The sequence below is a fragment of the Homalodisca vitripennis genome, chromosome 8 (genome assembly GCF_021130785.1).
Source record: "Homalodisca vitripennis isolate AUS2020 chromosome 8, UT_GWSS_2.1, whole genome shotgun sequence".
Classification (NCBI taxonomy): domain Eukaryota; kingdom Metazoa; phylum Arthropoda; class Insecta; order Hemiptera; family Cicadellidae; genus Homalodisca; species Homalodisca vitripennis.
The window spans coordinates 90,856,588-90,884,317 of NC_060214.1; the positions used below are offsets into that span (position 1 = coordinate 90,856,588).

At 32.3% G+C, this 27,730-nt stretch overlaps 1 protein-coding gene across 2 annotated transcripts; it reads right to left on the bottom strand.

Annotated features, from left to right (window-relative positions):
* Positions 1-702: 702 nt before the first annotated feature.
* Positions 703-27,177, bottom strand: LOC124367735. Of its 2 annotated transcripts, none has more exons than XM_046824812.1 (9): positions 26,912-27,177; positions 22,917-23,015; positions 20,276-20,371; positions 18,161-18,244; positions 12,486-14,801; positions 9,323-9,416; positions 7,870-8,022; positions 4,315-4,470; positions 703-2,929 (listed from the first exon to the last, which is right to left on the bottom strand). In XM_046824812.1, the coding sequence occupies exons 1-9, from the start codon at positions 26,990-26,992 to the stop codon at positions 2,721-2,723; spliced, it is 3,288 nt and encodes a 1,095-aa protein (XP_046680768.1). In that variant the 5' UTR covers positions 26,993-27,177; the 3' UTR covers positions 703-2,720. The 2 variants fall into 2 exon arrangements, with proteins under 2 accessions (XP_046680768.1, XP_046680769.1); XM_046824813.1 differs by lacking the exon at positions 26,912-27,177 and adding an exon at positions 26,049-26,153.
* Between the last annotated feature and the right edge of the window lie 553 nt (positions 27,178-27,730).

Genomic DNA, 27,730 nt, shown 5'->3' on the forward strand with positions numbered 1-27,730 from the left:
ACAGGTATTTGGTCTTCCGATCATATGTTAGTTTGCTTATTTAAACGCATATGTGACAGATACGGCCAAATACAAAAATAATTGAATCGGGAAAAGTAAGCGCTCTGTGGTGTAATGGTAGCACATTCACCCGGCAAGTGAGAGATCCGGGTTCGACTCCCGGCGGAGCAAGTACTTTTTGGCGATTCAATGTTTATTGAAAATACTATATATATATATATATATATATATATATATATATATATATATATATATATTTATTACACCCTATTGACAAGTTTTGTGAACTTGATGAGTCCAAATATTTTAGAATGTTATATTAAATAAATAAATCAGTCATTTAGTCTCTCATGGTTTTAATTAATTTTAATTCTACTCAATATTAAAATTCAATCTTTTACAACTTTGGAGCTAAACTTTTGGTTCTGACAAGTAAGTTTGTAACATATTGTTAAGGATGTAAAATGTTACATTATTTTAGAATATATTTTTCATAAAAACTTTGTAATCACGAGGTAAAACATTGACAAATATTACTGTCAAAACTTAATGGTGAGAAGTAAAATATGACTCCATTTCATAATTTCACCTAGACATTTCTTGACAGATGTAAAATGCCTAATCAATATAGGCTGGCAAGTCAACATTAATCTCATATTTACAACACAGACAATACAAATTATCACAGAAAGAACAGAAAAGTTATAGTTTAATTTTTTATTTTGCATGAGGAAAAACTCTTTTCTTTTGTACTTACTTGGTTAATCTACCATTAAATTGTCATTATTTGTCACTTTGCATTTACTTAACATTTACAAACTTAATATATCACTTACAAAATAATACATAAAATCATCTCATCTTATAAAAACACATTGCAACTCACCTAAATTAACAAGATAACATAGGTTATTATAACAAACATGCTAACATCAAATTACAAGACACAGATTCGATAACAAACATGTTAACATCAATATTACAAGACACAGATTACAATAACAAACATATTAAACATAAATATGACAAGACAAAGATTACGATAACAAACATGTTAACATCAATATTACAAGACATAGATTATGAAAATAAACATGTTCATATCAATATTACAAGACATAAATTATGATAAAAAACATGTTAACATCAATTTTTAAAACATGTTAACACAGAAAATTTTAAATTAAAACACAGACAAATTTTAGTTATACTAACAAAAATAATTTAAAGTTTGAATAGCCAATTATATCATACAATACAGAGGGAATTCAAATATAAATTGAATGACTATGTCTCCAAGACTAAGTCATTAGGTTAAGTGGGCAGCTATGGAGGAGTATATACAAATTGAATAGATATAACACTTTCAGTGACTGAATCATAAAAAATACGTAAAAGACGTAAAAATACGTAAACGTACATTGTACGTTTTGACAATACAGATTATTAATGTAAACATCATATAAATAACTACCAATTAAAATATTTTAAACAGCTTTTATTACAAATGACATATTTGCTTGGGATCTTAATTCAAGTTTCTAACATCTTAAAAAATGTCCTCAAGTTATTTTTTACATCAGAGTGATGTCACATACAACGGTATATCGAATAAGGAAAGCTGTACCTTATTTATTTACTGATAATATTCACTTACTATTTGCATATTGTTGGCAAATAATCCCTACAAATGTTTGCGCTTATTTACTAGTCCAATAATTCATGTAAACTATACTGGTACTAAAAATTGAATTAACTTTGAAAAAACAGGTTATTGTTACACAAAAATATCAATCAGTATTTATTTGGGATAAGTCAGTCAATAATTTTTTCTTTTCTTATTGCGCTGGTGTGCACAAGCTAGTTAATTTGTCCTGTTCGTAACTGTCACTCATTCCCAAGTTATTTTCTCGAGTCTTCTACGGAGAAGAATACTAACTCAATAAGATATGCAGTTTTCTTAAAGCATTAATGCACACAAAAAGAGTTATAGCTGTGGTATAGTGTGCTTAAGTTTTCCATAATACTAATACACTAATACATAATACTTTTACACATTATAACACACATTATATGTGTGTTATAATGTGTAAAATATTGTAAATAGTGAGTGAAAACATTTTATTTTCATATTTAATTAACTATGTAAAAACAGACATCATTCTATGAAATCGTAGTCTCACATTGAAGTCATGTAAATTGTGGATAGTGTGCGTTCAACCACTGCAGGGCATTAATTGAGTCTCTGCAGTTTTTAATATGGATTTCACAGCCTTAGAAATACTAACAGAAAAAAGAAATCTACAAAAGTTCCTTAATCCCTAGAAGAAGAAAATTACTTTGTGATGAAGTACTCCACAACATTCCTGTATAAACCATTTTGATTACGCTATGGAATGAAGAAAAGTTACAGTATGACTATGCCAATCTGTACTATCACCAGAAGATGAGAATGCATTTCAGAATGGATCATACTTCTCCAGGCTACCCACTTTAATTAGAAATGAAAATCCCTCTTACAATGGATTCACACCTGTAAAACATGCTGTGCTAATTTTGATAATGAACTGTAAATACAATAATTTTACTGCTTCATGCACTAAAACTTTTGCTGCAGCAAACTCAAGCTTAAAATTAGTAAAACAAATAAGAAAACATTCTTTTTTAAACAAATAAGTTAACTGAAAAACTATTATTCTAAAAAAATTAATAGCTCAATTTTAAGATATTTTGTGACTTTGAGTATCTATTCTGTGTTGTAAAACACCCAGGAGCAAAAATTCCGCTGCCACAATTGGTGGAATTGATCCCTTCACTTTAAGGTTCTTCCACAGAGGTTTGTCGTCAGGATGAGATATGACAATCGTCTGGTCCGGCCACTTGGATGGTACCTTTGGCAAAAACTCTCCACCACAGCTTTCTACTATACCTGGAAAAAGAGTTTTGATTTTCTTAATAAAACATATAGTTTGAAATATACTTTTTTTCTTACAATGAAGATCATTTCATTGAAAGATATTCCAATCTCTTGATCCATTTTAAGTTTTAATTTCAAGGCCCTGAAGTCGGAGAGTGAGACTTTTTTATAAGTACTTCTGAAATTTATCACCAATATTTCACAATATTTTATTAAATAGTGCCAACGATTTCAGTAACAATTGAACTATTTTAGGCCAGTGTGGAGAAATCCTAAGACCAAAGTTGAAGTTCTTAGCCTTTCAGTTAACACACATATGACATAATAAATTATGGCATTTTACTTTAGTTGATCCCAATAAAAATAAACCTACACAAAGAAAAGCTTCTACATGTAACTTGACTTTTTTAAAGCGTTTCTGACTTTGATAGATGAATAACAAACATTTACTATCACTTGTTTAAATGTGTACAAATCATTTATTATTTTTTAACAGAATTTGAAGAGGAGTTGTCTACTACAATAGACAATATATATAATAGACTAGGTAATATATTTGAGCAATAGTTACTTATAAATGTACGGTTTATTTATTGTATCATTTTATAGTGTTATTTATTTTATGTTTTGTTTATGTGTGTGTGTGTGACATTATTTTATTATTAGTTGTATAATATAGCCAAGTATTTGTATTCATGACACTATTCATTGTACGCTGTACAAACTTATGGAGAAAGCAATTTCTGTTTCTGATGCATAAGCATTGAGCACTACCAGATCCAGAACATGAAAAAACAATTTTTTGTACCACTTTCATGGACACTTTATGCTACACAGGCGAGCATTATGTACATTCTGTTAACAACGCCCTTTTGTTATTGTACCTTACACTTTCCAATTTTATGTATGTATGTATATATATATGTATGTATGTATATATACATATATATATATGTATGTGTATATATATATATATATATATATATATATGTATGTAGTATATATATATATATATATGTATAAATATAATTATTATACATATAGCTTTTGAATCTAGATGGTCTGCATCTTAAAAATTCAAGTACTGTCATAGCAGGTTTGTTTGTTTTGCTTATTTTTTTTACTCAAATTTTCACTATCATGATCTGAGTTTCAAACTTCTAATAACAACTTCATCACACCAATTTCCAAAGTTTACACTCAACTTGAAAATGTTAAGTTACTAATATTATTTGACTATTTTCAAACACCCTACTACTGAAAAACAGTACTAATATTTTCAAGAACTTATACCCATGTAAATAACAGTAACAAACATCCATAATGATAATGATCTTGCTGAATTATTATATTGTTCGGAATTAACATAATACAATTTATTGTTTTCTACTACTCACTTTTAATGTCATCTGGAGGAGGTTTAACGCTGGGTGTGGTATAGACTGTATAGCTAGTTAACATTGGCTGCTTCTTTGCTTCATTTATTGTCTGTCGGAGGTCGAAATTGAATCTCGACTGGGCTTCCACATCCAATAGTAGGTGATTCATAGGGTCTACCAAATAAATAAAGATCAAATATTGTACGCATGGTAGCTTAAAATCTAATTAAGTATTTTAAACATGCTTAATATAAAATATGAAATTGCATAGTTTCTCACAAAGAAATAAAAAAAATATATAGGTGTGTAAAATGTCTGGAAACAATTGAATATTTTTTTAAACATAAGCAGATGGAAATCTACAAACTTCGTTCATTATATGGCTATCTTAAAGTCTTTTTTATACAATAACCATCACACGCCTACATTGTGGGGACAGCCTGTAGGGAATGTCATGAAAATCTTAAATGCAAGCCTAGGTCAATATGCATATAATTTGAAAGGTCTTTATTATTAGAACATAACGCCAAAAACCACACTTAATAAGCTTTATTCATTACAATATGATGGCTGTTTAAAAAAAAGATCAGTATTGAACATTTCAGCATTTGTATAGGATGAACGCTTTATGAATTACCCTAACAGAAAATTCAACGCTTTGTGTAAACCATTGAGCTCTAAATTTTAAATCATAGCAGATATGCAATGGTTTAAAAATTACTAAGGCATTTCCAGACATGTTACACACTTTGTACATAAAATGTGTGTATATATACAGGGTGATTCCGTTAAAAGTGCACAATTTTCAGGGTCAATAGACGATATGAATACAAATATTTTGTTTAATACACATGGGGTCACAAATGTTTCGTTTCCGAGAAAATTGAGAATTTGTGAAACGCCTCCTTGTAGGCAACATGTAGTGTTCCCTTTGAGATTCAACCATAAAGGCAACAAAACTGCTGAAACAAAACTTTATTTCCACCGTAATCTTATAAATAAAAATGAATCGCTAAATGTGTTGGTAAGCGCTAATCTCAAGAAGGCTGGACCAATTCGGTTAATTCTTTTTGTAAAATGTCCATTGAAATCCGAGGAAGGTTTTTATGAAGAAAAAGTTAAGAAAAGTTACCTGGAATATTTTGGAATTCGGAAAAAAAATTGTAGTTTTAACGTTTCATAATTCAAATTAAACTGGCACTAAACAGCTGTTGACAGCTATAGTTCGACAAACTTGCTGAAACTTATCAATAATAAGTAAACAGTGCTTGATCGGTAGTGTAATGCACATAGTATATAAAACATTAATATATAAATTTTACTCCAGATTGCGCCAGTGACGAATTAAAATCATCTAATGCATTAAATACTGTTATAAAACTAACCTTAATGAACAAAGTTATGAATGTTTTCACATAAGTTACTTTAAACTGGTGGGCTTCCTTGACATTATGATATTAAATTTTAACAATGGCTTATGGAAAAACAGAGAAATGAATATTAACATGCCTCAACGATTCATTATTTCCCTAGCTACAGTCCAAAAAACAAGTGTAACGCAAAACTTTGATAACGATTATTTTGGAATGTTGCATAACCATAATAAGGATTTTCTCTTATACCGAAAGTACATAAGAAGTAGGTAGGACTTCCCCCTAGGTCGTAATAGGCTTTTCAGTCCTACTTATGTGTGTATTTTCTTCATCAGGACAAGGTAAACTCAACTATGTCAACACGATTTTGACCAAAATAGATTTCCGAGAACCAGATAATCGAACGTATATAGTATTTTGATTGAGGCAATATGGCAAGCTAAACTGTGACAGTAGGTAAGTGAATTTAAACGGTCTTAAGTAGGCACTTTTTAACAGAAGTAGGCATCTCGGTCCTACGTAAGTATATATATTTTTTCTTCGTCAGAACAACAAGGCAAACTCTACTATGGTACTGGAAATATCTTAAACCTGAAATATATGACAAGGACTGGAAATATACGCTTTTTGACCGAAGTAAGTTTACAAGACCTGTGTGATCCGAAATTTGTGTTTTCTTGATCGGGGTGACAAGGCAGATTCAGCTGTGACATTATGTAATTAATTAGAATCAGAAATGCTCCTACACGTGCCAAACATGATATAATAATTAAGTTAAACTCTGATACTATTTACCATGAACTTAAATAATATCTACCTGATGTATGCCAACTTACGTTTTAAAATTTTTATAGGACTCCCATCATATTACATTGTAATTGCTTTTACTAAGTAATATAAGGCTTCGGTACTAAAGATTGTGTGCGAAGCCGCGGGTAACAGCTAGTAACATATAAAAGAACCACATAATGTGAACAAGTAAATAAAAGATTATTATAACAGCAAATGTTCAAATTTTTTCCCATTTGTGTCAATGCAAAACTGAGCTCTTCGTAACATCGACTGTCTTGTGGTGGGGAGGGGGGGTTCTCCTACTTATACTGCTTAATAATTTCTTTGTTTGCATGAAGTGGTTCTTTTAGTTGTAATTAAAAAGAAAAACCTATTAATTTTCAGTAGCTTTGCATTTTTCAGGCCAAATCTCAAAGGGAACATGACATGTTGTCTAGAAGGAAGGGTTTTACAAATATTCAATTTTCGCGGAAACAAAATATTTGCAACCCCATGTGTATTAGACAAAAAAAGTTTGTATATGATCCTCTAACGACCCTGAAAAAATTTGCACTTTTATCGTAATCACCCTGTCTTCATATATATATATACACACACACACGCATGCACAAAGGCACTCATGAAGGCACGCACACACACAGGATGATTCTGATAAAAGTACAAATTTTTTCAGGATAAAAAAAAAATATATATATACAAAGTGATATATATCACTTTTATTGAAATTACCGTATGTGTGCGTGCGTGCGTGCGTGTGTGTGTGTGTGTGTGTGTGTAAATGGGAACAAATTGAAAAAAAGATGAACATGTGAGAAAAATGGGATTTTATTTATATTACAATCTCTGCACTATAAACCTCCGCCGTGGTGTTGTATACATGACATTTGAAACTATCATGGAGAGTGGCACATGACCTTCCTCTTGACATGCGTGTTTTTCTTGGTAGGCAGTCGATTACCACATGAACTAGCTGAAGATAACCCTTACTTGAAATTTCACAGAAAAAAAGAGTCTGCCTATGCAGAGTAAATGACATTTGGACTCTTGATAGATTCAAAACCTTATGTCAAACTGTAAAGTGTGCTCATGTCCCATAAATCTTCGTACATAACTGTTTCCACTTTCCCGAGTCTAAACATTTCGCTTCTCACCCATTAGGAACCAGACACTGCCAAAATGACCAGAGATGGGGTGCCTAGTCCATTGTTGCACACTGAAGTCTGGAATAATCTAATATATACATCTTTAGACAGCCCCAGTAACTAAAGCACAAACTAAGCGATCCAACAATTTCAACTTTCTTAACGTTGTTCTACCAAACACAAAATGTGTTGAAGTGATCCTCATACAATCTAATATAATAAAAATGTCTAAACTAGCCTGAATTCTAATTGTTTTGTATAATTACCTTCAAAGCATGTGCAACGGTGAGATTGTATAATCCATTCTGGGTCGACAATAGGCTTGCCCTGACCAAGTGCACAGAGGAACTTCACAGTTCTGCGCACTTTGTCAGTAACAAGCACAGTGCAGCTGTCGGGAGAGTCAACCACAGTTCCACCTACACACACATGGCGGAGTACACGCATTAGTATTGAGTTATAATTACATAACACATTATTTTCGTATCTGATGCCACTACCAGTTCACCTGTACTAACTTGATTGTTTTATTTGGGGGCCACAATGGATACAAAGTCAAAAGTCTTCATACAAAGTAAGTTCGAACTATATAGATAACATCTAACTACCATTTTCCAACACTTAGAAAACAACACTTATATTTATAAAAGACATTCGATATCAATAAACAACATGATGGTGAGTTTATTGAAAAATATATTTACTATTCAGATCTTTGTTTTTCACACCTCACCTCATCCAATTGAGTTGTACACAAAATAGAGTACAGAAAAATGGCAATGTTTCATAAATTATATGAATTGATACATTTTAATATACAAGGTAATTATTAAGGAAATACAGTAGATTATATTTTGATATAAACAAAAACCAAAGTACAAGAAACAAAATAGTATATACATTTTAAAGTGACACTGAAATACTATTTTTCAACACTCACCAAACACATTTAGGCACTTATCATAGCGGTGAACTAGTTTTTAAATTCCAGCATTATATAATTCTGCCGCATGAGACTTTAATCAGGTAATCATTTATACCCGTCCGCAGTTCCACATCATCATGAAATTGCAATCCAGGACTTCATTGCTGGAGACATGTGGTAGTCACTGGGAAGCAAGGTCCGGATTGTCAAGCGGATGTGGAAAAACCTCTCATTTAAAAGCATCAAGGACTTCTTGAGTCCGATTTGCCGTGTGGTTGGGCGTTGTGAACAAAAACAAAATTTTCGAACCTAACTTTCCTCTGCGCTTATTTTGTATTGTTCTTCTTAACCCTTTCTGGATGAAACACAGGTGCTGCCCAGTTACTGTAGTTCCACTAGCGGACTAATCACAGGCACTGCACGCCTGGCGTACTACGTCTCATTTCACTGACATATGAGATTAGTTCGGTGGGTTCTATTGGCACTGCATTGTGCTGCTACCTCTCAGGAATAGCTTGAACTATTTGAAACAATGTTGCTGCCGTTTTTTTGCTGTACATTTGCTGAATTGTTGATGAGCAACAAAAGTTACAGCTGCGTGAATTGTCTGGCGATGCAAACAAACTAGTTGAGCCAAAGTTAATCAGGTTCTTTGTACTTTTATACATACATCAACTAAACAGGAAATGTGTTACTTCTGTGGTACTTATCATAACTTACGCAAGGTGTAGTTATAATTAAAAAAAGACACAAATTAATAACCTGTACAGTATTGAAAATTAAATTTTGCTTACCTAATTTTTTTACGTTGGCTTCATATGTTGTGTTGCTAAATCCAGTAAACAAAACTTTCTCACCTCTTGCAAATGATCGCCTTGGGTTCTTACTCTGAAAGTAATAAAATTTAGTGATGGTTACAACAAAGAGCTGTTATATACGGAAAAATATTTATGTTTACATTTTATTTAGATTATACTTAAGGCAAATTTTTAATATGTTTAAGAAATAACTCTGGCCTCTAGTTCTAATGACTTATAGGAATTAAATTATTATGGATGGAATTTATATATTGTGTTCAGTTTCTTACACTCCCAGCAAACATTTTGACAGTTCTGTCTCTAGTTAACAACAGACAAAGCTTCACAGCCTCCAGATAAAAATTGTAAAAGTAATACTTAAAATAGATTTAGGATAGGTGGTCAAAATTATAATTCTCTAGAAATATTTCATATACATAGAGTATTCATTGCATGGAATGTAAATATTGGTTTTTGATGTATTGCTTAAAAATATCTGCTTAAGTCACTGTATAGTGACAGAAAACCTTACTGATCGGCTAATAGATTACCGGAATGAATGAAAGAAGTATTGCTACAATTCACTATTTTATAATAACTCTGTAGAAACACACAACTGGAATACACTGCATTATGATAACTCTGTAAAAACACAATTGGAATACATTGAATACTAGAATATATTAACTTAAGCATTGTTCTTTAACATAAGTTTACATACTCATTTATTTTGCACTGTGAAATTGAACAAAACCAGCGTCCAAGCACAGACCATGCTGTCCCGGACATTTAGTACAGTAGTAGATCATGTCTTTTCATTTTCCTTCTAGTAGACAAAGACTGCATCTCTTTCATAGCTTCCTTCTACTAGCAAAATGCATTCTTCACATTGGTTCGACATCTACTCTCATTCCTTGAGTAGGAGAATTCCATAATCAAGTGGTAATAGGCATTCAATCACACATGGGTGAAAGTCATAAAATAGAGTCGCTGTATTCCAGAAAAGCTTTTAAACAACATGTAAGAATTCACCAACATCTCAGTTATGTGAATTCCAATTTTTTTGTACCATCGTGTAGACTTTTATGTGACAGGGTAATATGCCATCACCTGATCTTGACAATATCCCATTTCATGTTCTTAACAATAGCAGTGGGTTTCATTGTTGTTTCATCTTGTTTATTCTTACACTCTTCCAGGTCAAGAACATGCTCTGTTGAAATAAAACGCACATCTCATTTGTAATACCATTTACCAATGAAAACTCCATCAGTATAGTAGCATGTCACCTCCTCATGTACAAGCTTGGTTTCTACAAACTCAGAACGTGTATTTTTGCGTTTAGCTTTGAGGGTGCTTGTAGTGTCTGTCTTCTGGTCAAGTAGCTCTTTGAACAAGTCGAAAGTGTTATAATAGTTGTCCATGTATTACCCGTGACTTAAGTCAAACCTATCTTGCATAAGATGTAAGACCACAGTTTTTGAATGACCAGTACTGCCAAGGTCAAAATTACTGACTCCGGCAAACACAGCAAAATGTATGACAAGTCCGTTTGGTTCCATCAGTACATATAGTTTGAAACTATACTTGTGTCTTTTGTTCTTAATGTACTGGCGGAAAATTAGTCTTCTCCGCCATAAAACCATAGATTCATCAATACACAGTTCCCATCCTGGTTCATAAATTGCTTTCAGAGTGTTGTTGAATTTTGTTGTTGTTTCTATGACTGGCCGAATTTTGTAAAGTCGGTCAGGTTATCTGGTACTGGCTCTTCACCTAACGGATTCCAGCAAAATGCAAACATTGTATAATGAGCAAAAACTGGTACCGGCTCATATACTGTTTGAAACACAAAACGGTATATTGTAAAGTCTACGAGTATTCCAACAGTCCATCATTCTAGGGCACTGAATAGCACCCATACGTAACAATAGGCTCAAAAATATTTTTACTTCCTCCTGAGTTACTTCACTCCAAGAGTTCATTGAAGAGTGAGGACTTGATTAGTAGTTGCAACTATGTACTGAGCTTGAGCATTTATTTCAGTTGTAAGCAAGTCAGGAAAGTCGTCATATACAAACAGTTACAAAAATCTAAAGGTTCTGCATTGTATGGCATTTGTATTTTAGTGCTTGTATAGAAATATAATTAAAAGTTTGAGTATGAATCCATAGTGTGGTCACTGCACCAAGTGGGTCTTAATAGACTTCAATTTGTCCAGGAGAGATTTGTGCGGTTCTTGGATCTGAGAGAGGCAGTCAGAAATCCCGACGGTCTTGCTCTGGTCAGCACAAATGCCTGCGGACTTCATCTAGTAATTGAGGTTAGAAGATCTGATATCACATTCTTCTATAACGTTCTAAACTCTGTAGTGACCAGCCACCCTCTGTGGAGCTAATTAGATTTTGTGTCCCATTGCCACTAAGATGTCATCACTTATTTACGTTTGGATAACATAACCGCAAATATTTCCAGTTTAGCTCCATCTCAAGAATTCTTCAACTTTGTAAAAAGGTCAGTAGCACTATAAACTTCTTCTTCGGTAGACTCAAGTGTTGTGAACAATGCCACCCTGACATCTAAATTACAGGCCTATCAGCATGATGCGGATTAATCAATTCTCCTAACTCTTGACTTGTCTGCAGCAAAAATGTATACTTAATTACATAAACTATTTTGATGTAGTAGCATATTCTTTGATTTAGTTCGCATTACTGCCATCTTATTATATATTGGTTATTGTTCATATTTTTAGATATTCAATTCAATTTATTGTTGTTACATTTATATTTGTACTGAGCTAGCTCATTACTTGGTTTTTTATTCTTTTTTGATCTGGCCATCTTTGTTCTTAAACTTATCAAAATTGTATTACAGTGAGAATGTAAATAAATAAATAAATCACGTTTTATCTCGTAAATTACACAATTCAGGTAGTAAACAATGTGATAAGGGTTCCACTTTCACAGAATTTCTTTCCACACCATCTATTCTCAAAATAATACAAGCCAAATTCATGTTATTTACATGTTATTATCTTACCTGAAGCGTTACATAGCTAGAGGTCTACAGTAGAACCTGTTATAAAACAGAATAATAATATTCAGTAAATAAATTATAGTTATAACATTACATTAAAAATTAACAAAATAAAACTCACCACTGGTTGATTGCTAGTTGAGGTATCACTTGAAACACTTTTCCTTCTGGAGATTCCTCTACAGTTAACTTTGCCACTTGCTTTTATACTTCCAAATTTACTTCTGGCTTTATCTGGATTCCCATGTTCTTTTGCTGGCACATTTTCTTTTGATTTCTTGGAAAAACTATTATCTAGCGAAATTTCAAAGGGAGAGTCATCAGTGTTTGTGGTCTTCTTTGTTTTAACTACAGATGACTCTGATCCAACACTCTTTCTTTTTCTCATACCAGATCCAAAGTCTTCCTCACTTGAAGAAAATTCTGACCTAACATTACCATTATTCTGGAATCGAGCAGGTTTTACTATTGTGCGTTTGCAATTACTTCTAAAATTAATATCAATTAAATCTTTTACTACTTTATTTTTAATTTTTTCTGAATTTGTTTTGTTATACATTTCTTCCATAGAATGAGAATACAATTTATAAGATTTCATTTTACTTATTTCATCTCTTGTATCATTTTCTATCTTTCTTTTGTTTATATTGTTTGTAACTTTACTAAAAGATTCATTTTCTTTTAAAATATTTTTGTAAACATCAGGATCAGCTAAATTACTCTTTTTTGGTTGGCCAGTTATTTTGGAACTAGGTTCTGATAACTTACAACATTCCTGGTGAAATTGGCTATCCTCTAGGTGAGCTTTAGTTTTATTTTTCTCTATTATATTAGCAATTGTATTACTTTCTGATTTTTTTGATACTGGTTCTACGCCATCTTTGAGGAGTACATTTTTTTCATCTGAACTTTTATAAGTTACCTTCTTCTTTTTGACACGATTATCTTTTTCTGAGATAGAATTCTTTGTTTTGTTTGTGTTTCCTTTTTTTGATTGCCTAGAGACATTTTTATTTGTTGTAACCTGCGTTATACTTTTTAATTGTTTCTTATTTTTTATCAAAGGAGGTAAGACATTGATTTCTGAAATGCTATATTTACTTGATTTTTCTTTTGTATTAGAATATTTTGGGTCAATAACTTTGGGTAAACTTTTAATTTTGTATGAAATTGGTTTCTTTTCTGGAAATCCTAGAAACTGATCACAAATGTTTTCAATTATTACAACAGCAGTTTTCAAATTAAATTTTGAATAGTAATCAGGCTTTGTAGCAATTTCATTGTAACTATTTTTTTCAACTGAATCATTAGAAAGTGGCTTAACATTTAATGAATGTTGTTTATTACAATTGGTTTTAGCTTCTTTCACCTGATTTAATTGTTTCTTTTTTCCATTTAACTCCTCAAGTTCTCCAATTTTTTCTTTTTTGTTTGATCTGTCACAGGGTACAATCTCTCTTATAAAGTCTCCTTCACAACTCATATTAAAATTTTCAGTTGCCAAATGAGTATGTTCATTTTCCTCGCATTCCTCCTCATCAACTCTTTCTTCCTTTATTTCACATTCGCTCTTTATGTCATGTGATAATAAAACTGGTATATTTTCAGAAATGTTACTATTTTCTTGAGAAATTGCAGGTGTACCGTGGTTTAAACCACTAATTTGTTGCATTTCAATATCAATTTCTTCTTTTATTACAACATTACTTACTTCTTTACATTTTAGGTAAGGATTTTCAGGACAAGCTGTGGTTGTTTTTAATACATGTGTTTTATTAGAAAAAGAATCGCTAGAGTACTTAGCTGCTTTTACATTTTGAGTGGTAGCTTTTATATTTTCTTTGTTTATAATTAATATTTGAGGATCTACACTTTTGTTCCTTGTTAAATTTTCTTTGTGTTTAACAGTTATACTTTTCTTATTGCCACAAAGAATATTACGTTTAGTATTTTCAAGCAATGCAGTATTTACTTGAGTCAATTCATTTTCCAAATCTTCATTTGATATTGGAGTATCAACACATTTGCTTTTCTGATAAATATTGCCACTAGAACTAATATTACATGTTTTATTTTCAAGTAATCTAGTATTTACCTGTGTCAATTCATTGTCAAAATCTTCATAAGAAGGTTCTTTACTTTGGTTGTCAAGACACTGCTTAACTATTTCATTTTTTACTACCGTACATGTTGTGTACGTACGTGTAGTGTCAGTGCTTTTACAATGTTTATCTGCTAAAGCTGGATGAAAAGTAGCTTCAGTTAAACTTAAATTTGCCCTTTTATTACTTTTATCTTTCTGCTTTGATTTGAATTCTTTAATTGTCTGGGTTGGTAACAAAAATAAATTGTCATCTTCAGTTTCATCTCCCAAAGGATTATCAACTCCAATAAGATATTCATTTAAATCTTCAATTTCTTGAACAGTAAATATTCTCTGAAAAGTAAAAATAAACATAACTATACTAAACAATCTATCAATTGATTCTAAATTTATATCTAAACAATCACAAATGCACTTATTACTATTCTTATTTAATATATTTGTAAGTAACAATTGGTTACTATAACTCTAGCAAATTTTACTACACAGGCTGCTGAATTAGTTTGTTAGTTCACTTATTCTGACAGTTTTCTATTAATTTTTTTCTAACTATGGGAACAGAATCACAAAGGAGGTTATTTGACTGATAAAAAAATATGGAACACTGCCTTGAATTTAATTTATAATTTAAATAAGCAAAACTAAATATTTGGTCATTATACTGTAACCAATTTTATGACAATGGTGGCATATGTGGAATGGAACCCTCATGATTCATAACACTCATACCCAGAGGGGCTTTATCTGTATGAGGTGCTCTTATTGAGGGATGAATGTTCCTTATGTAATAGTTGCTAAAAGAATAAATATTCTTCACATCATTAAACAAATACAGATTCCGTAATTTAATATTTTTGATGTTTTATATATCTATTAATATAATATTGTTAAATAATGCTAATTTTTAAAAAGACTATTAGTTTAATTTGCATGGTTTAGTTTTAACTACATATATTTTTAAAAAACCGAATTGATCAGAAAATTGTTTCTTAATAAATGAGTTTTTATTTAATGTTTAAGTACCACGAGTCAAAATCTGGGCTGTAAATACTATTTTTTGAAGCTTAGTGCATTTACAATCAATGCAGAAGTATCCAAAAGTTATCACTTCTTATAAAGTTGTAATAGTGGCAAGATGGAAAATGTAATTTTAAAATTGTATTCCACTGAATAACTGGTAGTAAGTACAAAGAGTTCACACATAAAATCGAAATTATAAACATGGAATTGAAACTATAAAAATAAAATAAAAATTATAAAAATGATAATGATAATGGGCTCATGAAGGATATATGAGGGTAATTTAAAGTAAGAACCGACTGTGCATTGTGTCCGCACATCCTGTCACGCGACATCCATTTAAGGTCAGACACTCTTGGCCAGTTCCCCACTACACCACCATTATGTTTCATGTCTCGTGTGCCGGTGTTGGTAGTGTGGTTATATTGCTTTGTTTGTCACCATGTCAATCATTAATTCCACTGATTGTGAAGTGCACTCAGTAACCTTTTTTTGAGTGCAGAAATTCACTGGCAGCTTGTTGAAGTTTATGTTGAGGATGCAATGAACGATGGAAATGTGCGAATGTGGTATATGCTTTTTAATGAAGGAAGGTAAAATGTTCTTGATGAATAATAACCTGGACGGCCTGCTGTAATGAATAAAGGCTTGGTACAAAAAGTTGATGAGGGAATTCTCCAAAACAGGCGCTTCACTAAATTGATGAACTCCATTACAATTTCCACAAGCTTCAAGGTCTGTAGTTTATAATATTGTTACTGATACACTTCGTTACAAAATATGTACGCGAGATGGGTATAAAAAAATGTAAAAAGCAGAACATAAAGCAAAGAGTATGGCACATTCTCTGTCCTTTTTGGAGTGCTATCACAAGGATAGTGATGAGTTCTTAAGTCATATTGTGACGTGGGTTGCGTACTACACTACAGAGACTAAACATCAATCCAGTGACTGGCATCATACAATCTCCCCAACAAAGCCACGGAAATTCAAGTAAGAACTTTTAACAAGGAAAATCATGCTATAGTTTTTTAGGACCGGAAAGGCATACTTTTGATAGACTTTCTGCCGCAAGGAATGACAATAAATGCTCTCTAGCGATGTCTTTCTGCTTCATGGACAAGAAGCTCGGTCTCATGGTGCGGTAAGAACACAGACACAGCTGGACAAGTTCATTGGGAATTACTGGATCATCTATCCACCATACAGCCCTGACTTAGCACCATTAGACTTTCAATTTTTTCTTTACTAAAGGAATTTCTTGTGGGAAGTCTTTGGAAAATGGTGACATGTTGAAAGAAACAGTTACTAACTAACTGGTTTAACAATCAGGAGGCAGAGTTCTTTGATGATGGGATCCAAAATCTCGTCCCATGACTTGAAAAATGTTTAAATGTTTATGGTAACTGTGTAGAGAAGTGAAAAAAGTTCATAATTAGTAATTAGATACAATTTAAGTTCATACATAAAGTTTCCCTTGATCTATTACAAAATGGTTCTTACTTTAAAAATAAAAAATAACACTCGTACACCAATAATTAATGCAGAAACATTGAGTTTTTAATGGATTAATAATGTATGGATTACAAAGGTGTTATTCAGAATCTTTTTTTGCTGTTTTGGGGACCCCACATTGATCACCTATCGGCCAAACTCTCCAGGATTGTTTATTTTTCAAGACTTTGCACTTGTTGTGTTCACACTGATTATCCCAGAACTGCTTAATTCACATTCTTTCAATCAGTGCTCAGATATGGGCACTTAAAACAATATTTACTGTGTGGTATAATTATTTTGGCTACTAATTTTGTCCATCTATACTTCTGCATTAAAACAGGTTTTATATTTGTCTTATACATTACTTGTGTTGTTGCTTTAGTAAGCTTTATGACAATAACATATTTTTATTCTTATCAATTTCTGCTACCTGTAATAGGAATTCCTGCCAGTGTAAGTTATTAAAGATTTGAGTTCTATAATAATTTTGATTATTACAAAGAACTTCTTATTTGAAATAGCACAGTACATTTTATTATCATCATTTGTGACACTAAGTATGAAACACTGAGAATTTGGTTACAACAATTTCAGTACCAGAGGGATGATTGTATTAGGAAATTATAAGCACTAATTAACCCTTATCAGATGGATGTGGATATCCATGTTTGTTTTTAACAAAATTGGTTTGTGGATATATTCGTTTATGGGGATATTCTTCACGGAAAGTTCGTGGAATATCTGCAAAATCAGATCAAACCAATACCAATTTATTTTTTATGTACTTAATGCTATTTAAAAATAGTAATCAGAGGCAATTCATAAAAATAAATCTTTCTTAACATTAATTAAATGATTTTTTTTAAGGGAAATTTATTTTGTGCATTGGCAAACTGTAATCTTATATACCAGCATGCCTTTTTTTGCAATAAACTCTCTAAAAATATATGGCGCAAATTTACAATCATATACTGTTTTATTTTAAAATGTGTCATAAAAATGGGTTTCTAAAAAAATTTTGTTTTAAGTCTAAAAACTTAACATATTTAGCAAATTTTCAGCCGTCCGCAAAGAGTTATGCTTTCAGATTCAGTAATTTTTAACTGCTTGCAAATGTGAGGCAACTCTATTAATCTTACATGAATTTATAATGAAATATTTAAATCAAGATTGACCTTTGTATATACTGCTTTTAAATCAGCAAATGTGAGATGATCATCCCCTTGCAGATTGTATCTGACATTGGGCTTCAATATAGTCTGAAAACAGAAACACAACTGTCAAGAAAAACTTATTAATAAGTGAATTAAGGCCTTTCGAAATCAAAGATTTCACTGTCAGGCGACTCCACAAATATATATTTGGACTCGGCTGATTAAAAAGTTTTGACTGTAAAAAGGCCTCGCAAAATATAAAATAAATATTGGAAAGTGTGTGGATCATTAATAGTGACATTAAATTAAAATATTTCTGATTGCTCCAAGAATCTTCAGTCAATTAATTATTCAACACTTAACACACTGAAGACAGTTTTACAAACATACACAAAATATTTAAAATTAGTTTTAAAATTGAAATTATTTGAACTGTAAACTAAAGTATAGTAACAAAATTCTTGACAAAGCACTTAAATATAACAAAACTATGTCCCTGAGTAGAAATAGCATGAGACTGAATAATGCCCTTTAACCATTCCTTCAGTACTGCTTGTATTACTGACTCTCCTCCCTTATTGTGTTTGATAAAATGTTTGCAAAGGCCTATGAGGGTGAGCATAAATCTAAATTACAAGCTAATTAAATCAGCCTCTTGTTTAGTAAATTACTAATTATATAATACAAATCGGTTGTATATACATGATAAAACATTTATCATTTTATTCAGTTTAAACTGCCACCTATAAATAATGTTTATTTTTCAATTCTATAAGTATAAAAAGCTGTTTGGTAAAACACCTTGCAAAATAAAAATAATTATTTCCTACACTAAATTTATAGACACGCTAATGTTTTATCCCATAATTTTCGGCTAAATTGTACATTTAATAGTTATTTACTCAATTAATTATATATTGCTTTTGCCTTTTAAGTGAGTTACACCATCTCTTAATTCCTGGAAACACTTAATTTGAAAAATATATGTAAGAAATAGGCAATGATAGTACAAAAAAATAGCATAGTAGTTAAAAAAATGGCACAGCAAGCAATATACCTAAATAGTAAACTATATTATTTATATTCTCTGTAGTATATATTAAGTAAAGTAATAACATTTTCAATACATTATAGTCAAGATAATGATTTAAACTTAATTGACATCAAGTAAAAGAATATCAAACTAAGTAAAACAGGTTCATATTTAATCCTTAAGGCAAAACAGTTAGTTAAACTAATCAAAAGATTTTTTGAGAAGATTTACTATTGAAAAAAAAAAAAAATAACTAAAAGGTAAGCATGAGAAAATTGCCGTCACGTGACCTCTCACGTCCTGGAAGGAGGAGTGTTAATAACAATATGTCGCTTTACACATTCGCTACCGAGGGGAACGGTAGTGGAGAGTTATGACACTCATAATATCAGAAACCATGCTGCTTGGTAGCCAAACTAACATTGTATACTATAGCTAGAGTAGTACTGGTGTATAATTTGATCTAACAAGTGTTCAGTCAAAAAATCATTTACTAATCAAATTGATTAGTTGTACTTAAAAATTTCAAAGTTAGTGTGCAATGTTTCAATTGCCACAGCTAAAAATAAATTACATGACATGAATAATGTAATTTCAACAATGAGATAGTTGTCAGGAGACTCTTGGACAGACATGCAATGGAACTTATTAACATTTGACCAATGTCAGCAGTTTTAAATTATTGTGCTATGCGAGACACAATTGACTTTTGATGCCAGGAGACACAACATGGGTGTGGCAGTGGTGCTTACTTAAGAAATAAATGCTGGAACTAACAAAAGAAAACAATTCTGAAAAAACTATTCTTACACCGATTTTAAAAGTAAAATTTTGAAATACAATATATATTTATACAATAATATAAAATATAATGAGAAAAATCAAATTCCTCACATGAGGCTACCACATTCAGAACATATATCTCAACTGACTTTAACTTAGTAAGGCTTAAGCAGTGATACTGCTCTACGTACTGCTTAGTATTCATTCTCTATATAGTAATAATTGATGATGTGCTATTGGTATTGTATAAGCTTATTTTTTTTTCTTCCACTGAATAAGTGAGAGGAAATATTGTAAAATAATATATTATAATAAATTACCTTTCCAAGTCGTGTATTGTTAGTGCTCCCGCAATCATACACCAGATGCGTATCCCAGTCCTCCACCTCGATGACAGCATGTTTACTCGAGATGGCCTAGAATGTAGGTAACAAATGTTAAAACTTTGTATTATAAATCACTAAATATTGCTTATGTTATTTAGTTATAGTGTGGTTACTATCCATAATATGTTACCTGAGGTATCCATGTTATGGAGATTATCAGTCAGAAATAAGGTGTTGGCATTACATTCGTTCTTCTTCTAAGGGGTGGCCTATTTCCGTGCACTTAAGCCTCAATGACCTTTTGCACACCCCGGAAGTGTACCATGAGTCCAACCAGTTTACAGTTTCAGCAGTTCTACAAACTGGAGAGAACAATGAATCAGATTCTCCTGGGGAAATTCACAACAACCCTTGTCCAGAGCATCAAAGATGGTGTAGCACTCCCTTGCTACTGCAGGATAGTCAAAGAGCAGGTGTTCAGCAGTTTCCTCCTGCTCCTAAACGTCACATTCTACAGAGCGGATCCTTCCAGAGAATGCAGACTCTGTGAAGATGCATCCTCAGGTGACCATGTCCAGTAATCGGATCCATAACCCGAGAAGTCACCGATCTACTTAAGGAGAGAAGGTCAGATGCCACTCTGGAGGAAGACTACTGTAGGACCATTCTGCTCATTCTCAGACCTGGATGTAGCCACCACCTTCTCTCATGTTCAACATGAACCCACTTCGAGACAACCCTAAAGGATTCACACCTAGAAATACCACAGGACAGTTGAGGCCTTGTCATGTTAGACGCTGAGCCCCAAGTTGGCCAGGGTATCAGCTCTTTCACTTACGAGAGATCCCCTCATGACCAAGAACGCAACAAACAGTCACATTGTTGATTTTGCCAAGGGAAGAAACGACTTGATAGCAATCCCAGACAAGTTTTAAGTTGAACACACAAGAATTCAATGCCTGTAATAGTGCCTGACTATCTGTGAAAATGCTAATAATCTTATTCGTATACCACAGGCGAAGATTTTAATGAGCAAATTCCATTATGGCTGTGAGTTCTGCTTGAAAGACTATGAGATAAGGACCACCAGCTCCCTATAAGGACTCACTGCCACAATTCCAGCACCTGTGCCATTTTTTGTTTTAGAGCCATCCGTAGACCATTCTAGCACCACTGGTGGAAGAGGTTTCCTTCCCTCAGGCCAATCCTCCCTAGAAGGTATAACAATCCTAAGGGGTTTTTTAAAGGAAAATCTTTGTGGCATCTGATCAGAGATCTTGTGCAGAGCATTCCCTGGATCAGGATGCTAATTTTGCGGTGCGCCCCATTGTTGCAGTCCGAGACCCACCAAAGCTCTGCCTGCTAAAGACAATAGGCACTCCTCCTGGCTATACCCGAACTACAATGTCCAGGGGGCGAGATTGAGACAACAGTCTAGAGCCATGCCCGGTGCACTTGGAAAGGACCCAGTGATAGCAAGGCAAGCCATCCTTTGAATGCTAGCCAGACTAGATAACGCCATCCTGGCCTCCGTAGCTATTTTTTTGGTCACCAGATGACAGCCCCAAACATTAGTGCAGGTCTAACCACGGAGACATAAAGTCAACACAAAATCCTCGGCATAAGTCTCTCAAGAACCACCTATAACACGTCTGCATTGCATCGAAGACAATTTCCCTCTAGCAATTCGAGTCAGGTAATTGTAATTACTGAGGTAAAATACTCAGTAATTCAAGGTAGTACTCATTGGTGCGGCCCTTTTGGAGCATATTCGTGGTGCAGTACACCTTTGTGATAAAATACCTCCATCACAGTCTTGGTTTTGCTCCAAACTTGCTGAGCTTTTTTCGGGTGCTAGATTTCACGTTTTATCCATGTTTATGATTGGGTTTTGGGATCGTAGCCCTTAACCCATGTCTCATTGCCAGTGGTAAATTTATTTGAATATGGGGCGATCATCATGGTTTTGTACAATTTCTTGTGCAACTTCAAAACTTTGCTCATTCTGACTTTTGATGAGTAAATTTGGAAGAATTTCACATCACACCTTTCAAACACTAATCCTCTGACAAAATTTCGACATTAATGGTTTTAATTACGTTCAAATCTTTCTTCAATTCGCACAATGTTAGATGATTGTCAACTTTGATCACTAACTGCACACGTTCGATGTTTAAAGAGATTCGTATCTAGATGAAGGATGACCTAAATGCAGATCACTTTCAACCAAATCATACCAATGTTTACAATCGTTGAACCAAATATTCCCGGAATTCAGGGACATGGCTTCCCACTCAAAGTCTTGCTGGATTATTTGAGTCATATCCGCACACGTTTGATCCAGTTTGAAACTAAACTCGATACAAATTTACTGATCATGTTCTGTCGTGTTTGAGGGAAAAAAATTTAACAAAGGCTTGAGAAAAATACATGCTGAACAGTGACTGAGAAGACAACTTCTTAAAGATATAAATGAGAGCTATTCTCTATGCAAGGAGGAGGGAACAGGGATAGTGCATGCTGAATCTGATAACAGAAGCTGTTGCAGATAAGGAATAATTGTCTAATATTGAATACTTTCCAAGGCAGCTCTTGTATTAGTATGTAGTATGAATAAGTAGAATTGCATACTTACTCCACTCCTGATGACGATATCACAGACTTCATCTCTGCCAATAACATTGACACCTCTGAAGATATCGTGTGAAACTTCTTGTATTAACAGCATCCCTACCTGAGACAATTTTAAAACAATAAAATTAGTATCAAAATATGTTTGTAACTGACAATTCATTGATAACTCTTTACAGACCATTCTCTGACATATTGTTGAAAAGTGTGCTGCCTTAAAATAACAAAACTTATGATACATTAATAGAGCTAGCAAAAAACACCAGATGATATACATGTTAATGTGATGTATTATCATCACTACTTTTAAAAAGTGAATATGGTATGTTTTTAACATTTCATACTGTATTGACAGTTTGGTTTGTAACCATTCAATTACTATAACTTTAACTATACACAAATGGAAGAAAAGAATGTACAATTGTGTCATAAGACTGTCACAACAATCTTTGAAACAAACCTAACATATGAAATTTGTTTAAATTTAAAAAATTGCATGGCAGCTATATTTTGGCACAATCTATATGAAATTTTGTGTTCATTCACAATTATGAAATGTTTTCACTTTTTATAGCAATGTTTATAGGTACATAATAAAATACTATCCCTAAAATGTGTAGTTTATATGGATGCAGTATAATAAGCAGCCGTTACACAATCAAACCATCAATGTTATTGTCCAAATCAGGGGTTTCCAAAATTGTTTGTTTGAGGGCCAAAATTACAGATTTTTGAAAGCAGGTGGGCAAAGAATTTGTACACATATTTTACTAAAAGAAAATATGGTTAGATATATATAACTACCAATAACTAAAAATGTTACACTGATTGAGACAATGTACAGTAGTAAGATTCTAAAGAAAACTGAAAACAGTTTCTACAAAATAGATTCATCTCATATTTACTAAAGTTAATATTCTTTGTAGATAATGTTAAACATAATTTTCTATTGAGCCGTTCCTTGTCTTTATTGTGTATGTGAGAGGTTTACGGTTGTTTTGGCCAACAATGTCAGTCTATCTTGGCTAGAACTTTGACACCCCTATGATCAAAATAGATGTTATGTGTTTATAAGAAAGATTTCTTATTTCATAAAAGTTATATTTGAGAAGTTGGTTCACAGATATAGTATGCTGATTCAAAAATTGAAAACATTACACTTGTTCTGTAGAAGTCATCACACAAAGGCCTACAAAGAAATATATACAAACTTTAATGTGTAACAATTTATTAATCAACTATTAATAAAATATCAACCAATGAAATTAATAAATTAGCCTTGGTTACATAATACATTTAAAACTGTAGGTACTTGTAAAATGCAAGATCTGTATTCTTGTAGCATTCCTTGCAGTATTCTTTCAAGTTATAATCTAAAGCTTCTTAAATCCGTTCAAGTTAAAGTTCTGAAGGTGCTTTTTAAACTTTTAATGTAGGTATTAGGATTTTTGCTGTATCTTGTAAGTTTAAATTTGTTCCAAATTGTGTTTCCTCACTGATTTTGAAATAATAAAAGCTTTTTACTGAAAACTTTCACATGTTGAACAAATTGTACAAGTGATGTTTCGCTTTGTAGTCTCGAGTTTCGAAAATATGAGATGAGTGGTGGTATCCACTGTAAATGCAGGCTTCCGAAGGAAATGGGCTTGGCCTGTTAAATCATGAGCATGTAAATAGCTTAACAAGTCTAAAATAACTTAACATAGTCCAAAATGTTTGCTGCATTTCTCCTTCTCTTTCGTCAACACATATCACAATGATCAGGCACTCCCCATTTCTGAAAGAAAATGCTTCAACTGGTGGTGCTTCAGAATGTTAGACCTAAACAATTAAATGTCTTAAAAATTACCTGGATTACTTCTGAAACCTCATTTTTTCAAGTTACCTCCAGAATTTTGCTATGTTCCAAACATATCCTACTAAGCTTATTTTAGAGATACATATAATTTACCTCCATCAGAAGATACTCCCCTAAAGTTTTTAGGTAAAAAGTTTAGAAATCATTTTATTTACACCTTAGAAAAACTCTGTCCTTAATGTTGCTTTCCATGGAATAAACGTCAGCCAATTCTTCAACGATTTCTAAATCACTATTTATATCCTCAAACTAGTGACTAATGTCACCATGTATACCTGCCTGTATACCTGTTACTGGCACTAGTACTGCCCATCTGTAATGGAGCTATATTGTTACTTAAAATACCTATTACGTAATTTGGTTTGACATTTTCATGGTTTGCAGTATTTTTAGATAGACATGAATACTGAGGATACAATTCTCATGAATATCGATGATTCGATTGTGATCACTTATTATACTGCAGCCTTTCATTATTCTAGGATGTAGTTTAATAGTTTTTTAAATTATTATAGTTACATAAATTCGAGTCATCAATTCAATTCTATGAGATTTACAAATAACTAGTATCATGTAAGGTTAGTCCACAGTACTGAAAATTTCATTCTTTCATCTCGATTCCTATCATTTTAATGATATAGTAGTCTATTATTAACATTGATTTTAGGCATCTACCACAAAGCAATAAGAAGTACGCATTGGACTATTGCATCAATTAATTATAAATAAGGTAACACATTAATTTAAACTTTAATTAATCTATATGCATTATAGACCCGTCATCATATACAGAGCTGAATGTGTATTGTATGCCAGTGATAACGAGTGAACTCCGAACTTTCAATGTTTAATTTTCTTGCTTCTTACTTCCTAAGAACTGTCTGATCATTATACCAAACTATGACAAAAACTGAAATTGACCCAATTGCTTAGAATTACCAGCTGTTGAGACGATAAGCCCTTGTGATACAACAGCCATCAGTTGTTGAGCTGAAACACTTTTTCATCCATTGTAATTCCATTGTAATTGTAAGGGAGAGGGCTGCATTATAACATGTGATCACCAACACAATCAAATCATTGATATCATTGATTTTCATGACCATGTAAAAGTACTAAAATCAAAGTGTTCTACCAAATTACGTAATATTTCAAATAACAGTATAGTTCTGCTGGTTTTAAATCTTAAACATGATAACGATAAATAAAAAACTATGAACACTTATAAAATGTTGGAAACAAAACAAAAGATTTAATTGCCTTTTACTATTTACTTACAGCTTGCCCAGATAGCAACCGCTTTTTTGAAATGGAGGAAAGAATTCTCCCCAGACTGACGCACTTCTCTGCAGTAAAAAATCACAAAGATGATCCTGTTAGACAGTCTGCCGGTTTTCTACTCCACAACCTCTATAACCACATCTCAAGAACTTTCAATCTCACATTTATCGCCATTTTCGGAATTTTCCAAACAAATTTGTATTGTTTTTTTGTTTAAATTAAATATTATTATAATTAATAATAAGTTGGTCATATTTGAAACTAAATCAATTGTAATATCCAATTATTCATGTTATAAAAACAATTGAAACGTTTGATAAAAACAACTGAATAATGAGTTTATCATTATATCATAATCATTTAAGCTTAACTAACAACATTTTGGGGTGAGAATACAGTAATGTAATTCACAAAAGATGAGTCGCCTCGTTCGACACCTAGAAGCATCGGTCCACCCTAATGAGTGTAGACAGCTTCTTAAAGTCTACCCATAACAATGATTTGATTGCAGAGGTGGCCATTTATTATACTGCAGCCTCACAACACAATAATTAGTGACTATTTAGTTAGAAATCAGAGATCCTTTACAGTCACATGTGACTAATTAGGGTTGAAACCTAAATGTAACAGCTGTAAACTGTATGGCCTTAATACTATTACGTGATGAGAAATCAGCCATAAACTTATGTACCCTAGACTATGTACATTCCAAAATTGAAGACAATATGCCTACTAGTTGAAAGCTGTTAGGCTCTAATGAAATAAATAATATTCAAAGGAGTTTCATTTCAAGCTTGTATACCATTTATAATATGCAACACTTAGTGTAAACTAAATATATATGAGTAAGTAAATGTTACCTTTAATCTGCCAACATCAGATCTGTCATAATTTAGACTAGTACGACGACAATCGTCCAGAACTTGAGTGCTATTATCCATTTCGCCTATCTTACTTTTTTATACAGGCAGTTTACGTATCTATAAAATTAAGTATTATCAATTTCACAACTTGAATTTCCACAATAATTACGTAATTACAATTTCCACAATAATTACGTAAATGGATCAAACTTCAACTAGATCAACTCCAATCAAACTCAAAGCATCGTAGATTAAAACTAATCTCTCTCATAAATCTCAAAATGTAAACACAAACATAAACAAGTTACAACTTGAATACGCTTGAATATCGCGCCCCAAAGACCTACAAACAATATGTACTGGTGGATTGTTTACAATCCTTATTATCATTGTGGTCAAATGAGTTGTATAACAATCATATATATACTGTAGTATAACAAATTAACGTAACCACACAGAGAATTATACCGAAGTTGATCTTCTGTTTGGATTAATAATTTTTATGTACGTATTCCCATGCTTCAGGAAGAGTTTTTTATAGGTACCCACAGAAGATATTCTGGTTAATAGACTTCTACAATATGAACGAAGAAAAATGTACGGTATGTTGCTATGGTTATTACCATTTTCTCAATCTGTTGTTATTGCTGTTATGTTTTGCTGATGTTGTATGCTAATGTGTTATTGTTAATATATATATTATGTATTTTTATTATTAATCAAATCCATAGTCTCCTCAATATTGGCATTAGATATTTAATTGTTTTGTCATAGTAAACGCTGCTAGGAATATGTGATCGAGTGATATTAATATTA